General features: G+C 50.6%; 1 protein-coding gene across 1 annotated transcript in view; it reads right to left on the bottom strand.

Moving 5' to 3' along the window:
- Window positions 1-2,672, bottom strand: part of IFT27 (intraflagellar transport 27) — a 25,206-nt gene extending 22,534 nt beyond the window's left edge. The window contains exon 1 of the mRNA XM_012637990.1: window positions 2,274-2,672. Within this exon, the coding sequence (XP_012493444.1) occupies window positions 2,274-2,307 (34 nt within the window). The 5' untranslated portion in view covers window positions 2,308-2,672. The remainder of the gene's footprint in view (window positions 1-2,273) is intronic.
- Between the last annotated feature and the right edge of the window lie 12,980 nt (window positions 2,673-15,652).

The following is a 15,652-nucleotide window of genomic DNA, read 5'->3' as shown; positions in this document are numbered from 1 at the left end:
GGCCTACTTAAGTGTTTTTAAGTAAATAAAATATTGATAAACATCAAGTGTTGTTTTCTCTCTTCATCTCGGTCAGAACAAGTAGCAGCTGTCTGTACCTTGAGGCATTTCTCCTGTATCTGGCACACGAAGGGCATTCGATGCGTGTGTGCTGCCCTGTAACTTCCTGTGCATGTTTTAGTTCTTCCTTCAGTGTAGGGGCCGGGCTGACTCATCTCCGTATTCCTACTGCACCTTGCATGGTGATTCACACATAGTAGGTGCTCAATAAAGATCTATTAAATGAATAAACACTTGTGCTGAATATTGGGTTATGACTAGTTATAAGAGAAAAGCCAGTCAGAGTAATTCAGTTTAACCAGTAGGGGTATGCATGGTGGGGCTGGCGTGGAGAAAGAATTTGGTAAAGGCAGCTGATTCACTGATTGACTGGGCTGAGGTCTTTTGGTCCCTGGAAAGTTTCAGAAGGAAATGCCCTTGCAGCCTTGAAAGGAGGCTGCAGACTGAGGGGCAGGCTGGAGTTCAGGACCCCTTACTCAGGCAGTGGCTGAAATCAGGTGAAATAAGTGCCCAGGGAGTGTGGACAGAGAAGGGCAAAAAGGAACACGGCTTGAGGACAGGATAGCCTGGGCTAAGAACAAAGCCCTGGAAATCTGATCTGCTGGCTCAGGACCCAGGGTCTGGATCACATAGCTCTGCTGTGTCCAGCTGTGTGACCCAGGGCAAGTGTCTTCACCTCTCTGGGCCTAGCTGCCTCATCTGTAGATGAGGATGACAATAACACTGACCGCATAGGGTTGTTGTGAGGATGATTCAGTGAGGCGACCTGCATTAACGGGTCTGGCACAATGACACATAGAAAATGCTTAGTAAGTTAGCTCCACTATGGAAGTTGAATCAAAAAAGAATTAAGAGAAAGAACAGTCAGAGAGAGAAGCCCATTTGTAAAGAATCTAACTTTAGAAAATAAAAATGTTCCCACTTCATCTGTGAGGAAACTGAAGCTCAAAAAAGCGCTTTGTCCAAGTGACAGAGCCAGTAAGAGGAACAGGCAGAATTATTTTTGTTACACAATACTGCCTCCCCTGGTGCTCTGGAAACTAGAGACTCTCTTGAGAACCATTAATTTCTTTTGCTCCAGTATGATTTAGGTACTATATTGTCAGTCATTTTTCTGTGTGACCCTTTTATTTTCAAATTAGAAGTCATTAAAATATTATGATTTATTTTCAGTCTGGAAGAGAGGAATAAAAAAGAAAGAATCTCTTTTACTCTACATAATTTCTCACTGCTTCTTTTCTGAGCTGGTCAGGGAAGCCTTGGAAGGTTACAGGTTTCAACAATAACACAAGTTAAGGGTTTTGGAGTTGGGCAGCTCTGGGGGTTAAAATCCTGTGTATGACCTTCACTAGGGGTTGACCTTGGCTAACACCTCTCATTGCCTCGGTAAGATGAGAATAATATAGTTCTTCTCACAGTGTGCTACAGTGAAATGATTAAATATTAATACATGTGCCTGGCATGTAGTAAGGGCTCAGTGAAATACATACATGTTGGGTAGTCATATGTCTCTAATCCAAGCTATTGTTTTCCTAAATGTGCAGACTGATATAAGGGGAACACTACAAATGTGTATGCCATATATTCATTCATTCTGCAAATATTTATTGAGTACCTGCTATGTTTCAAGCATTGTTCTGGGTGCATGGAATTTATCAGTCAACAAAACAAGGATTCCGGCCTTTGGTAGACTCAACGTTTATATCCTCCTGAGATTGAGCTAGCACGGTAACTTAAGTCTTAAAGACAACACACAGGTGCCTTTTGCAAACTCTGGTCACTATACATTCCTCTCTCCTGTCCCTGTTATCGGCGGGGACGGGGTCCGAAAAAAAAATCCCATAGTAAAGACTACTGAAGTCATTGATGTTTATTTAGCTGAAGCAGTTAGGGTTTGCTTAAGTTGATTTTTTAACGAGTCTGCTCCTCCAGATTTTTAACGAGTGATTTTTTAATGAGTCAGCTCAACTGGTGAAGGTGGTCTCAGAGTATGACAGGAAGCAGGGGAAATCAGCTGGAGCTACAAATGTGCTCTGGAAGAGAATTTTTCCACGCCGAATGTAATTTACTCTATCAGTAATTGCAGCAACTCGCCTTTGGGATAGAGAAAGGGAAAGAGGGTAGACAATTTACGCGAACAAAAGCTCTTGATAAATTATGAAGGCTCTGCACTCCGGAGACCACCGTATCCAAGCGCAAGTTTTCAGACTCACCTGCCAGGATGCACTTGGCCGCCAGCTTCACCATGGTAACCAACACTACCACGGACCACAGGGCAAGCCGGCTGCTACAGGCGTTGGCGGGTGGGCTTCGGGGCCCAGGGCTGGCCTAGGCCCGGAAAGTGGGGAGGGCTGATCTCAAGGTCCGTGGCCGCGGTGGGGATGGGGACGAACGGGACCTGGCCCTCCTGGGCTGGGCCGAGGGAGAGTATCGGGCGCTGAAGGTGGGAGGAGCAGGAAGGCTCACAGACCGCCCGGCACAAGGCCCCAAACGGCAGCCCCGCAAGGTGCACGCGAAGGGACGCGGCTCACGCTCCCGATCCAGCCCCTCAGCCCAACCCGGGTCTGGAGGAAACAACCCGGCGCCCCCAGCATCCCAAGCACAGCGCCAGACGTATTCCCCAGGCAACGGTAGCCCACCGGCCCCGCCTCCTCCACCTCACTGGCCCTCGATTGGTTCCCACTAAAAGCTCCCACCGTCGAAGGCTCTCGGAGACCCAATGGGGGGAGGGGGCGAGGCTAAGAGCTCTCTGTGCAATACAATTTGTAGGAAGATCTGCTCTTCAAGTTCATCCAACTTGACGAATGGTTGCAAATTCCGTCAATCACTTCCACTTCAGACCGCCCCCCTCCGCCCGGGATGAAGAAGCTCTAACATCAAGCAACCAGAGAGATAAGAAAAGAAGCTTTCTGATTGGCCAGAGCCTGGCTTGACCCATCCTCCCGATTCGCCACACCTTCTGCCCTTCTGGAAGTGGGTTCGCCCACGAGGGGGCTGGGCGGGCTCTCGGCAGTCTGGCGCCTGCGCAGTGGCCCAGGCTGCCGTTGTGGACGCCGTCTCGGGCGATTTGACATCCCAGGCAGGTTCCTGCCGCTTCCCCATTTCCCGGGTTCCGGGGAGCGCAGTTATGAGGTGCAACGAGAAATCCGGTCCTTGCCCCCCATCCCGTAGGGAAAATCTCATTTTACAAGCTCAAGGACGGCATGAGCTTTATAGTCCAAAACATGAAAGTGTTTAAAGTGATGTCTATGAACAAAAAGGAAAACAAGTAAACTTTTATGAAGCTGAGCGGTTGGACTCAGGAATTTGAAGTTATACTTTCCTCTTAGTGCATTTGCTGTCCTGCAAAATAGAGAATACCTCACATACTACACTGCCCATCACCAAGGGAAGCTCTGTAAATACCAGCTGACTCGGGGCAGGGGTGGGTCTGTCCTGCTTCGTGGTCAGGTGGTCAGAAACTTAAATCCCTGCCATCTTGCCTGCCTGGGTAAGTCACCTCATCCCTCTAAAGATGGGATCTTTGATGGGTGATGCTTAAAGGGAAGAGCATCCCCTCAGCAAAGATGCCTGCGCTAAGGATTTTTGTGCCCTTCAGACACGGGAACATTCTGCCCTGTCGCTGCTGCTCTGTGTCTTAGGGTGGCCACCAGCCTTGTGCATCGCTAAGTGCTTTTAGCAATGAATTAATTTAATATTCATGTCCATATTTTATATCCACAGTAACCCTTGTGAGGCTTGTATCGTCTCCATTAGGGGAAACTGAGGCCCAAATGAGATTAACTCAAGCACTCAAGGTTGCAAAGCTAGTGAGTGGCAGAGCTGGGATTTGAACTCCCTCCCACTCTTCCTGTCATCCTAGAGAGCAAATGTTTATCAAGTTTCTTGAAGTAGTAACACACGGACTGCGCTTTATTTACCAGGTATGTGCTAAGCACTTCACATCCTCTCTCTTATTTGATGCCACAACTCTGGGAAGTGGAAACTATCATTATTTTAAGGAAAGGAAACTGAAGTCCAGAGAAAGGCCAAGGTCACACGAGCCAGCTTGATCCAGAACCAGCCCTGGGTCTCTTACTCGTGGAACTGATCTTTTTTCCAATACCTGGTATGGTCTCTCCAGTTTCATAAATAAGCTTTTCTTGAGTGCCTACCATGGGCCAGGCACTGTGCCGGGGTTTGGAGCCACAGAAGTGAGGACGACAGAGTCCCAGTCCTCACTGCTGGCATGTCATGGCCATGTGGGAACGCAGGCCCAATGTTGCCGATCCCTGACTTTTCTAGAGGAGCCAGGAATCTGGGTTTTTGTGTGAAATCTTTTGACCTGTAAGTTTTGGCAATGAACTTCAAATTAAAACACTGCAGCTACAGCTGTTGATGGTTCAGCCTGGGGGCTGCGCATCTGTGACCTCTGGTCAAGACAGGGAGACAAAAGTGTAGGCAAATCATTGTGACACGTGTGGATACAGGATTCCCTGCACCTCAAGGAACATTCCTAACCCTGGATGGATGGGTGGAAAGGGAGTGGGGAAGAATATTCTGGAAGGAGAGTCTTGTAGGAATTTGCGAGATGGACATAGAGCAAAGGCCACGCTGGGTAGATGGGACGGCACCTGCAGAGGTGTGGATTTGTGGGGGTGCATCACATCAAATACACATCCGGATGGCAAAAGAGAGTGAGGCAAGGTCCGGCATAGGACCCTTATTTGAGGAATTCATTCAACAAATATTTATTGACTGCTTACTAAGCACTAGGATGTAGAGGTGGACAGAACCACCCAGCCCAGTGGAGACACGGATGACCAGGCAACGGTGATCTGTGACTGTGTGTGGTAAGCATGAGTAGGAGAGGACGAGGCACAGGAAGAACAAATGCCCTACACTGGAACCCCAGGACCAGCACATCAACATCACCCGGGGGATTTTTTTAGAAATGCAAATTCCCAGGCCCCACCCCATACCCACTGAACTCAGGGCATGAGGCCCACAGTCTGTGTTTTCATGAGCCCTCCTGGTGATTCAGACGTATGCTCATGTTGAGAACAACTGCTCTTAGGTAATGCTGGGACCTACCTTGATCTATTATATCTGGTCATTTTACTGTTTCTCAAACTCCTCCAGAACATTCCTACCTCAGGGCCTTCACACATACTGTCCCCAGCATGGAGACGTAGCTCTTTCCCTCATGATCTTCAGATCTCTGCTCAAATGTCATGTCCCTAGGGAACCTTCCCAAGCACCCAGTTTAGGAATCGTTCCCAATCTGTCAGTCTCAATCTCCCTGACTTGCTTTACTTTCTTCATAGCATTCACCACTACCCGAGATGATACAGTCTGTCCCTCTGTACCCACGGGGGATTGGTTCCAGGACCCCATGGATACCAAAATCCATGGATGCTCAAGTCCCTATATAAAATGGTATAGTATTTGCATATAACTTATACACATCCTCCTGCATACTTTAAATCATCTCTAGAATACTTATAATACCTAGTACAATATAAATACTATGTAAATGTTATACTGTATTTTAAAATTTGTATTATCTTTTATTGTTGTATTGTTATTTTTAAATTTTTCCCCCCAAATATTTTCAATCTGTGGTTGGTTGAATCCGAGATGCGGAATCCATGATGTGGAATCTGCAGATATGGAGGGCTGAGTGTGTTCCGTATTTATTTGTTTATTTGCATAGTACCTGTCTCCCTACACCGGAAGGTAAACGTCATAAGAACAGGGACTTGGCCTCTTTTGCTAACCCAGCATCTAGGACAGTGCCCAGCATGGTGACGCTCAGTAAATATTGTGGAGTTAATCAATGAATCTTGTAGGGTTTACCCTTCTGGTCACTCATTCATTCATTGAATAAGGACCAATTCTTGAACACCAGTTCTTGTGCAGGTAATATGCTTATTATCATACCTACACAAGAACTAGGATGGGTGCGATGACCATTCAGAGGGGAGCAGCCTGATCCTGGGTCCTCTCCCACCCTCCGCCTGCACCACTAGCCAGACCCACGTGCTTTGTGGAAGAGGAGGGGTTAACGGTGCTGCTTCCCAAGCCAGGGACTGGGCTGTTTAGGCTGATGACAGGGGCTTTGCATAAGAGGGGAGGGGAGGGGCAGCGGCTGACAAGTTGTTCCCAGGAACTGTTCAATCATCCTGGGTTCGAATGCTTCCTGACGTCGCTGATGAGCTGCATGCATATGAGCTGTGGCTCCTTGCCAGGGACAGCCGCAATATTCCACTCACGGCGCTGGGGCTGATCGTGCCCACTGCAGGGCCCAAGTCCTTTTGCCATCACACTGTGACAGCCAGGGGTCTCTCCCTCTGCCTGGGCCCCATCACAGCCCCATCACTTATAGGGTGTAGTAGTGGGATTGTGGGATGCAAAACAATCCCTTTGGGTAAATAAAAGGTTTTAGCGGAAATGCGTAGGGAAAAGGCCTCTTGAGAGAGATTCTGCATGAATCCTCAAGAAGAACGTCTTTCATACATTAAAGCAGATGTGCTCGAACGCTCTCATGTCAGAGGGCAATGCCAAAAAGAGAGGGCTAGGAGGTGTGTAGAATTTTATGTACTTAGATCAGGGTTTTTCCACCTTGGCACCATTCATATTTTGGGGTGGATAATTCTTTGTTGTGGGGCTGCCCTGAGCACTGTAGGATGTTTGGCAGCATCCTCATCCTCTGCCCACTAGATGCCAGAGTCATCTCCCTGGTGGAACAACCAAACTGTGTGCAGACATCACCACCCCTGGGGGGCAAAATCTTCCATGGATGAGAACCACTGATTTCGATGTCTGAACTCGGTGAGTAAAGGATACTGACTCTAACATTGAAATCCGCAAGGACTTGCGACGCAGGCTGCCTGGGTTTGAGCCCCTGCTTTGCCACCTCCCCTTGGTGTCTCAGTCTCCTCTTACCTGCTCCTGTGGACGCTGTGAGGCTCAGATGAGTGGCCACAGGTAAGGGGTCTGGCTAACGCCTGACAGGTGGTAAGACTCTGATTATCAGCCACTGGGGTGACGACGACTCCCCCAGGGGGGTCATAATGCGGCGATGGAGTTCTGTCTTACAATTTCCTGCGATGCACTGTCGCATCTGGCACACCGCCTTCCCGCGGGAATGACCTTTGCTGTTCTTTCTCCCACTGTCCACGTGGGCCTGCTTGTTTATGTCTCCGCTGATGCAGGGCTTGGCGGGCCCATCTCGGCAAAGGGCAGAGGAAACGGACTGACTCACCTTCTGCGCGCCCGGAATGCAAAGCGGGGCCCTGAGCCGTGGCCCGGGCAGGGCGCGGAGGCCGCGGTGTGCCGGTTCCGTCGGCAGGGGGCAGCAGCCGCCGGGCAAACGCCTGCTGCAGGAGGGCGCCGGGGCCGCCCGGCCTTTCGATTTACTCTGCGGCTGCTTTTATTTCAAGTTGAGCAAATCATCCGTCCAGAGCCACCTGGAGGCCTCCTCTAACAGGCCGAGATGCTTCATCTGTGGAAGCCAAGAGCTGCTTTTCCAGAACGTTCCACGTATTTGCTGGCCAATGGAGAATGGGAGGCTGGTAACTCACCTGGGACGTCTCTCCCTTTTGAGACGCAGAGCTCTGGGCTCGGAGTCCTGCTGCAGGTGTCACCCGCACCTTCTGATGCTCCCTGCTGGTCCCTTTCCACACTCCACACCTCAAGGAGGGGACAGATGTTTCTGGATGGCACAGTCTGCCCCTAGGCCGAATTCCGCTACAGGCAACATTAGCAGGTCCCTATTTCTCTACCCTTCTTTCCCCTTCTCCAGCGCTGAGTGACACAGAAGCCATCCCAGACCAGCCCTCCCCAGGCAGGCAGCACTCTGGCCCCATCTTAGCGGGTCCCCCCCACCCATAGGAACTTGACCGCCAAGGGTGTCATTCTCTCCTGGTGCCCTGGGAGTCACTGTTGACCTTCGGGTTCCCTTTTCCACTCGGTGGCCAGCAACACCTTTTAAAAATTTTAATCTCGAATCGATAATCTCTTCCCAAGGTTTAATGTTGAAAAGACAGACAAGAATCTACAGAGACCGTCCCCTCCTGCCCCGGCCCCGCCCCAGGGGCTGCACCCTCACCTTGCCTGGACGCCCTTTCAGAGAGACTGTGCTACGTTCCAGCACAGACGTGCATACACATTCTTTCTGGTTCTTTCTCTCCCCTTCCCCTGCACGCAGAAGCCAGCACCACCCCGCCTGCACTTGGCTTTTCTGTCTGATGTACTCAGGGCCGCTGTCAGGACCCAGCGTGCCCTTCAGTCTTTTTTAGTGGCTGAGTTCTGTCCCATCGTAGAGAGTGAGCTTTCTAAATCTTGTCACATTTCCACTGGAAGTCCCCCCAGAGGCTTCCTGCTGTTCTCGGGGTGAAGTCTGCCTCCCCTGTGGGGCTGTCAGGCCTGGTGGGCGTCCCAGTGGGTGGGCAGTGCCTCCTCTCCAGCCTCCCTCACCTTGGGGCACTTGGCTCTCCCGATCCTCAGCCTCCACCTGCCTGTCCCGCCCCAGGGCCTTTGCCCTGCTGTCCCCTCCTAACCTAGTTAACTCCTGCTGTGCGTCTCTCTGCTCCTCGCTTGCCTGGACACTCTGTGACAGCCAGCACCGCCTTTTGCAGTCGTCGGCAGTGCACATGATCTCAGGATCGAGAGCCAGACCCCCGGGGTTCAACCCCAGCTTGGCCGCTTCCGAGCTGTGTGCCCTTGGGCAGCTTGCCACCCCTCTCTGCCCGGCTCCTCCCGTGTGGCATGGGAGCAATCATAGGGCCTTCATCGGGGGTTCTGGGATGAGGATTACATGACTGGCCAGAGCAAGCGTCAGTGCAAGGTGTATGAGGGCAGCGACGGGAGCATGTCTCTTCCCCCTGCCCGTGCGCACCCCTGAGGGCAGGAACCACGTCGCCCTTGCAGCCAGCATATCCTAGTGCCTGGTGGAGAGCAGGAATTCTATGAATGTGGGTCAGAATGACTGCACTTTAGTATAGATCTCTGGAGGAATCGTTGTCTTAACCCAGTAGTTTTCAAACTAGGCCCCTTGTGTCACCAATTAATAACAGCCACAGAAATTGACTCGGGCCAGGCTCTCTCTGTAGATTGTGTCATTTCACTCTCACAACCATCTGGACAGGTATGTAGCATCATGATCTCAAATTTTACAAGTGAGAAAATTGAGGCACAGAGAGGTTAAGTAACTTGCCAGAAGTCACACAGTAGCAGAGCTAGAAATCAAATCTGTTGAAGCCTTCTAGAAAACAACATTGTCTTAACCCAAAGGTGGTTATCTCTATGAGGGGGAGGGGCATCTGCTATAAGGAGCGCCCTTCCTTTCTGTCCCTGCCTGATTCAATTCTAGGCAGGTTCAAGACCCAGCTCTCTCTTCTCCTTCCCCCAGCCCCATAGCCCATGTCCTGGTCTACCCCTGGACTCTCAGAGGGGCAGGTGGCCACCCTGCCCACACCCATCCATCCCCTCGGGTACGGGGCACCCTGCTACTGCCTCTGGGCCGTGCTCCGACATTTATCCCCTCTGGGCCTTCCACGTGCACTGCCCACTTGCCGCCTCTGCTGCCCACACGAGCTCAAGCCCTTCCCGGCTCTCCCAGGGAGGCCGCCCTCGGTCCTGCACTCCCCACACCCTTCTTCAGAGCGTGGCCCCTCCAAGGACTTTCCCAGCCCTCTTCACTCCCTCACCTCCCGCTATTCCATAATCTGCTGCAAACCGTCTTCCCCTGAACCTGTGCCGACGGCCACTCCTGGCTGAGTGGTCCAGTCCAAACCCAGGCTTCAGGATCAGAGGACGCTGTGCACTTACTACATGCCAGGCCTGTGATAAGCACTGACGCCTCATGGAAACCCCATGAAGTGGGGACTATTGTTATCCCCATTTTACAGAAAGGGAAACTGAGGCACAAGGAGGTTTAGCAATGTGCTAGCCACGAACCCAGGCAGGCAGGCTCCTTGAGCCCCACTCTTGGCCACACCTCTGCACTGGGCGTCTCTGCAAAGTTGGCGCGGCCTCGCCTCCCTACGCATTCTCTCTGCCTTGCTTGGAGACACCCCTCCTCCTGCCCCCTCCCCACTGCCGGTCTTTCTCCCATGCTGGAGGCTTTTCTGCTCCCTGCTCCTGAAACGCCTTCCCTAGGGCTCCGTCCTGGCCCCTCCTTCCTTCCAGGGCCTCCCTGGTGATCACACTCCTGCCATGACGTGATAGACAATAGGCCATTTGACGTGGCTGGGCTCTGGAATGACAATACCCCCAGCTCCCCCACTCTCTCAGAGTTACCGTGAGGGTCAAAACTGACACCACCTGTTGCCTGAGATATGCCTTGCAAACTGAACAAAGGTAAGGGCTGTCATTATTACCATGATCAGCTGCATTCAGAGGTCATGTCCCTTGTCCTCTCCTCCAAATATTCTTGGAGCAAGTTATCAGCTCCCAAATGTGGCATCCGTGAGTTGGAATTGTTACCGAAAGCTCTGCACTTGTCCAGGAGGCCTCATCAGAAGAGTGGGGACAAGTGGTTGAGGAGAAGGAAAGAGAAGTTTATTACTTTGCCAGCAAAGGAGGGAGAAAGGCAGACTATTGTCTCCAAATCCAGTTTTCCTCCCCCGTAAGCGGAAAATGCAGAGCTTTTAAGGGGAGGGCTCTATGGCGTCAACTACAGTTGATGGTTCTGAGCCTTATGTCTGCTTCTGGTGCTGACCACAATGGCTTACCCGAATAGGGGCCTGTGCTCCTCCTACCACAGTCACTCTCAAGCTCAGCAGCTTCCAGGCCGGGACAAGGGCTTCGAGGAGCCATCGGGAACCCAGGCTCCTCCTGGCTTTTTGGTGGCGCCGTCATTAGCTTTGTCTTTAGTCCCCGTGGTTCTAGGAAGGCCGTTCTGTATCTGCGCCCCAGGCTGCGTGCTAGACATGGCGAAGAAGGAGGGCCATGGCTTCTCCAGAAGCTTCCCTGCAAGCCCCACCTAGAGACGTCAGCTGCCATCTCATAGACCAAAACTGTCGGGGAGTATTTTTCACAGGCTACCTGGCTGCCCTGCCCCCAGCTGGGGTTCTTGTAGAAAGAGGTGAGAATTTGTGATGATGGTAATGATAGTGATTAGTAGGCAGTAACACGCTATAATATATAGTGTGTCACCTATAAGAAGTTAAACTTCACGTCATCGGTATTTCCCAATGTTATTACGGAATATCCACAGTGACCATTTTAAAGGACACGTGATAGTTTACTTGAGGATGCCCCATAACTTTTCTCAACCTTGTCCCTTCTTGCATTGCAGCAGCCTTGTTTCTGCACACAGCTGCCCGGCGCTGTGGGAGGCTGGGGCCAGGGCGTGGGCAGGAAGGTGTGCCCAGAGGGCGACACCAGGAGCAGCAGCTGGTGGTGATGCCACCAGCAGGAGTCAGCACTGGAGCCAGAGGTGGTGAGCGCACTGCAGGGACAGCTGTCTAGACAGGGCAACCGGCAAGAGGGACGTTAACTGCAAGCTCATCTCTGAACCAGTGACACCAGCACGTCACAGCCTTCCCTCAGCTGGAGTTCTGAACGCTGGGTCAGGTGGGAGGGAGAAAATAGAACAGCTTGGAAACTTCTCTGCCTCTTTAGGAAGCAGCACCCTCTTTGGATCCATCCGCGTGACACCTGTGCTCAATAAATATCCGATGAATGGCTGATTCAACAGGGTAGCGAGATGCCAGCAGGAGGCTAAATGGATTTTTAATGGCCTGTGATCACAGCATCTGGGAGTTGACAGGAACACGAGCGGAACTCTCCCACGGATGCATGAGTTCTTTCAACAAGGTCCCTCATCTGCCTTTGCACGCCTCTCATGACGGGGTGCTCACCACCTCGCGGGAAAGCCTGTCTTACTGCTCGACAGCTCCAAGGGTAGGCAAGGCTTCTGCAGGTTTAGTCAAGAGCTGTCGCCCTGTGCATCGCCCCAGTTGGTCCTGATTTTGTGCCTGCAGAATCACACAAAATAAACCCAGTTCCTCTTCACACTAAAGTCAATATTCTCCATATGTAGGTGCTTTGCTTTCCTTTTTGCTTATGAATGTTTTTCTTTGTTTTGTGCATTTATTGACAAAGATGTATTAAGCGCCTCCTTTGTGGCAGGGACTGTATTCGGTGCTTAGGTTATGGTGGTGAATGATTCCAGCTCTCAGGAAACCTGTCAACCGAATGGGGAAGACAGGTGGCAGTGATGATGATTGCGGCGACATTCACATAACATACGATTAACCATTTCAAAGCGCACGATTCAGTGGCATGCAGTGCATTCCGTCTTGCGTAACCACGATCTCTCTCTAGTTTCAAAACTTTCCATCACCCCCACGTTCCCTGTACCCCTGTACCGATTAGGAATCATTTCATTCTCCTCTTCCCTTTCCCCCGGAAACCACTGATCTACTTTCTGTCTCTACGGATTTGCCTGTTCTGGATATTTCACATAAAAATAATCATATAATATGTCACCTTTTGTGATCGACTTATTTCATTTTTTGTAACGTTTTTGAGGTTTGTCCAAGTTACAGCATGTATCAATACTTAATTCTTTTTATGGCTAAATAATATTCCATTATATAGCTATGCCACATTTTCATTATTCATTCATCCATTAATGGACATTTGGGTTGCTGTCACCTTTCGGCTACTATGAGCCATGGCTGCTGTAAACATTTGTATGCAAGTTTCTGTGTGGATGTGTTTTCATTTCTCTTGGACATACGTGGGCTGTCTGGAAGTATCCGGCAGTTGTTCATATAGTGAGAAAGGTTTACATGGCTGGATACTTTCCAGACAGCCCGCCTATACCTGGGAATGAAATTTCTGGGGCATATAGAAATTCTGTTTAAGTTTTTGAGGAGCTACCAAGCTGTTTTTCACATCAACTGTACCATTTTATGCTCTCACTAGCATGACGCGAGGGTACCAAATTCTCCACATCCCCCCCGTACTTCTTATTTTCCTTTTTCTGATTATAGCTATTCTAGTGGGTGTGAACTGGCATCCCATTGTGGTTTTGATTTGCATCTCCTTAATGACAAATGATGTTGAGCATCTTTTCATATACTTGTTGACCATTTATATGTTTTCTTTGGAAAGATGTCTGTTCAAGTCCTTTGCTCACTTTTTTTGTTTTTGAGACAGAGTCTCGCTCTGTCGCTCCACCTAGAGTGCAGTGGCGTCAGCCTAGCTCACAGCAACCTCAAACTCCTGGGCTGTAGTGATCCTCCTGCCTCAGCCTCCTGAGTAACTGGGACTACAGGCATGCGCCACCACACCCAGATAATTTTTTCCATTTTTAGTAGAGACGGGGTCTTGCTCTTGCTCAGGCTGGTCTTGAACTCCTGACCTCAAGTGGTCCTCCCACCTTGGCCTCCCAGAATGCTAGAATTACAGACATGAACCACCTTGCCCAGCCCTTCGCCCACTTTTTAATTGAACTGCCTGATGATTTATTTTATGTATCAACTGAACTGGGCCAGGAGGTGCCCAGATGTTTGGTCAAACATTATTCTGGGTCTTTCTGTGAGGGTGTTTTTGGATAAGATTAACATTTAAATCAGTAGACTGAAAAAAGCCATGGCTAATATGGGTAGACCTCATCCAGTTAGTTGAAGGCCTGAATAGAACAAAAGGCTGACCCTCGTCCAAGTGTGAGGGAATTTCTTCCACCTGACTGTCTTTGAACTGGGACATTGGCTTTTTTCCCGCCTCTGGACTTGGACTGCAACTACACCACAGTTCTACACGGAGCCCTTCCAGAGCTCCAGCTTGCCAACTCGCGCTGCAGTTGTTGGGACTTGTCAGTCTCTGTAATTGCATGAGCCATTTCCTTACTCTTCACACACACACACACACACACACACACACACACACACCCTATTGATTCTGCTTTTCTGGAGAACACTGACCAATATAATTTGTTTGTCTTTTTGTTGTTGAGTTGTAGGTGTTCTTTACATATTCAGGATACTAAATACCTACCAGATATAGGATTTGTAAATATTTGGTCCCTTTGAGAAGACAAATTACCAGAGAAGCAACAAGCATGGAGTGGAGGGGTGCGAAGGAAGCACAGAGCATGGAGTAGGAGCCCCCAAAGCTGCAGCTGCATGGGAACAGGCTTGGCTGGTTTCTTTATTGTGGAGTCTGATTTGGCCTGGCACTTAGTAGGTGTTCAATAAGAGTCATTGTAAGTAAAGATGAGCAACCAAATGTGGGCACTGGGTGGGACTGAAGAAGGCTCAGGGGCAGCCTCATTTAAGCTGAGGCCCAAGGCCTGTGTAGCAATGAGCCAGACAGGGAAGGAAGGAACAGCAGTCCTGGCTGGTGGAAGAGCCTGTGCGAGGGCCCAGAGGGGAAAAGGGGCATGGCAGTTTTGAGGAATGGAACATTCTATCTAGTTGGAGCAGAGAACGCAGGGAATGAATGTAGGGTTGGGGGCTAAGTGGGAGTGATGAGAGGGGAGAGCACAGCAGAGTAGCAAGAAAGGAGAAAGGTGAAGTTGGAAGGGGTGGGACAAAAAAGGCGTTGTAGGCTGTTAAGGAGTTTGGAGCCCTGTGAGGAAGAGAGAGGAAGAACAGAGCAGTGAAGGGAAATAAGCGAGCGGCAGCCATCAGAGACCCAGAGATGCTTTTGGACACCCTGCAGAGCATGCAGGGGAAGCAGCAGGAGATGGACGTGGTGCCAGCCCCGACGGCAGGCTCCTTGTTGTTTAAATTCTGGCTCTGCCCCCACTGGGCAAAGAACGGGGCTAAGCAAGTAGCTTCTGGAACCTCAGCAAGGCTACTTGAGCTGCGTCTCCTCATCTGTACAGTAGGGACAGTGAGGGTCCTCCCGGCTCGGGTGGCACAACCGCAGCAGCCTGTCCCGAGCCCTCACAGAGACAGCAAAGGACGTACCTTCCTCTGCCACTTCCAGGTAACGGCTTCCCTGGGAAGGTGCAGGGAGAGTAGGGAGGGAGGGAGGCCAGGCAAGGGCTTCTTGCGGCATGGTTTGGGGTCCAGGCCGGCTACCCTGGCCCTCCTCTGGCTGGACCGAGGATGGTGCAGCCGGGTGCCAAGTGGGCACAGAGCACCAGGCTCCGTCCCAAGCACTGGACCGTCACTTGTAAACAGCCTTCTGATCCCTAGATAAACCCGAACATCAGCCTCACCCAGCTTGAATCGTCCTAGACTGCTTGTCTCTAGAGTGGCAGCGGGGCCTCGGCGGCGGGGAAACCTGCGGGCAGGCAGAGCTGGGAAGAGGCTGACTGCTCTGGGAAGCGTCCCGGCAGCTACCAGACGCTTCGATGAGGTCATCCTTCTAAAGTGCTTAGCCGTGTTGCGTACAAGTAGGGACTCAGAAATTTTCTGTCAAATGAGTGAATAAATGTTTGCTGCGTGGTTTGGGCAAGTTACCCAACCTCTCGGAACCTTAGTTTTGTTCACGTGTAAAGCAGAGAGACTGTCTCTTCCTTGGACGGTTATGGTGTGGATTAAGAGATGGTGTCTTCCTCTTATATACTCCTGGAAAGCGCTGGAACACATTCTACTAAGCAAGGTATCCCAAGAATGGAAAAACAAGCACCACATGTACTCAC

This window comes from Propithecus coquereli, unplaced genomic scaffold (assembly GCF_000956105.1).
Source record: "Propithecus coquereli isolate 6110/MARCELLA unplaced genomic scaffold, Pcoq_1.0 Scaffold126, whole genome shotgun sequence".
Lineage (NCBI taxonomy): Eukaryota > Metazoa > Chordata > Mammalia > Primates > Indriidae > Propithecus > Propithecus coquereli.
Note: the sequence above shows the minus strand (reverse complement) of the source record. Positions and strands in the feature narration are given on the sequence as shown.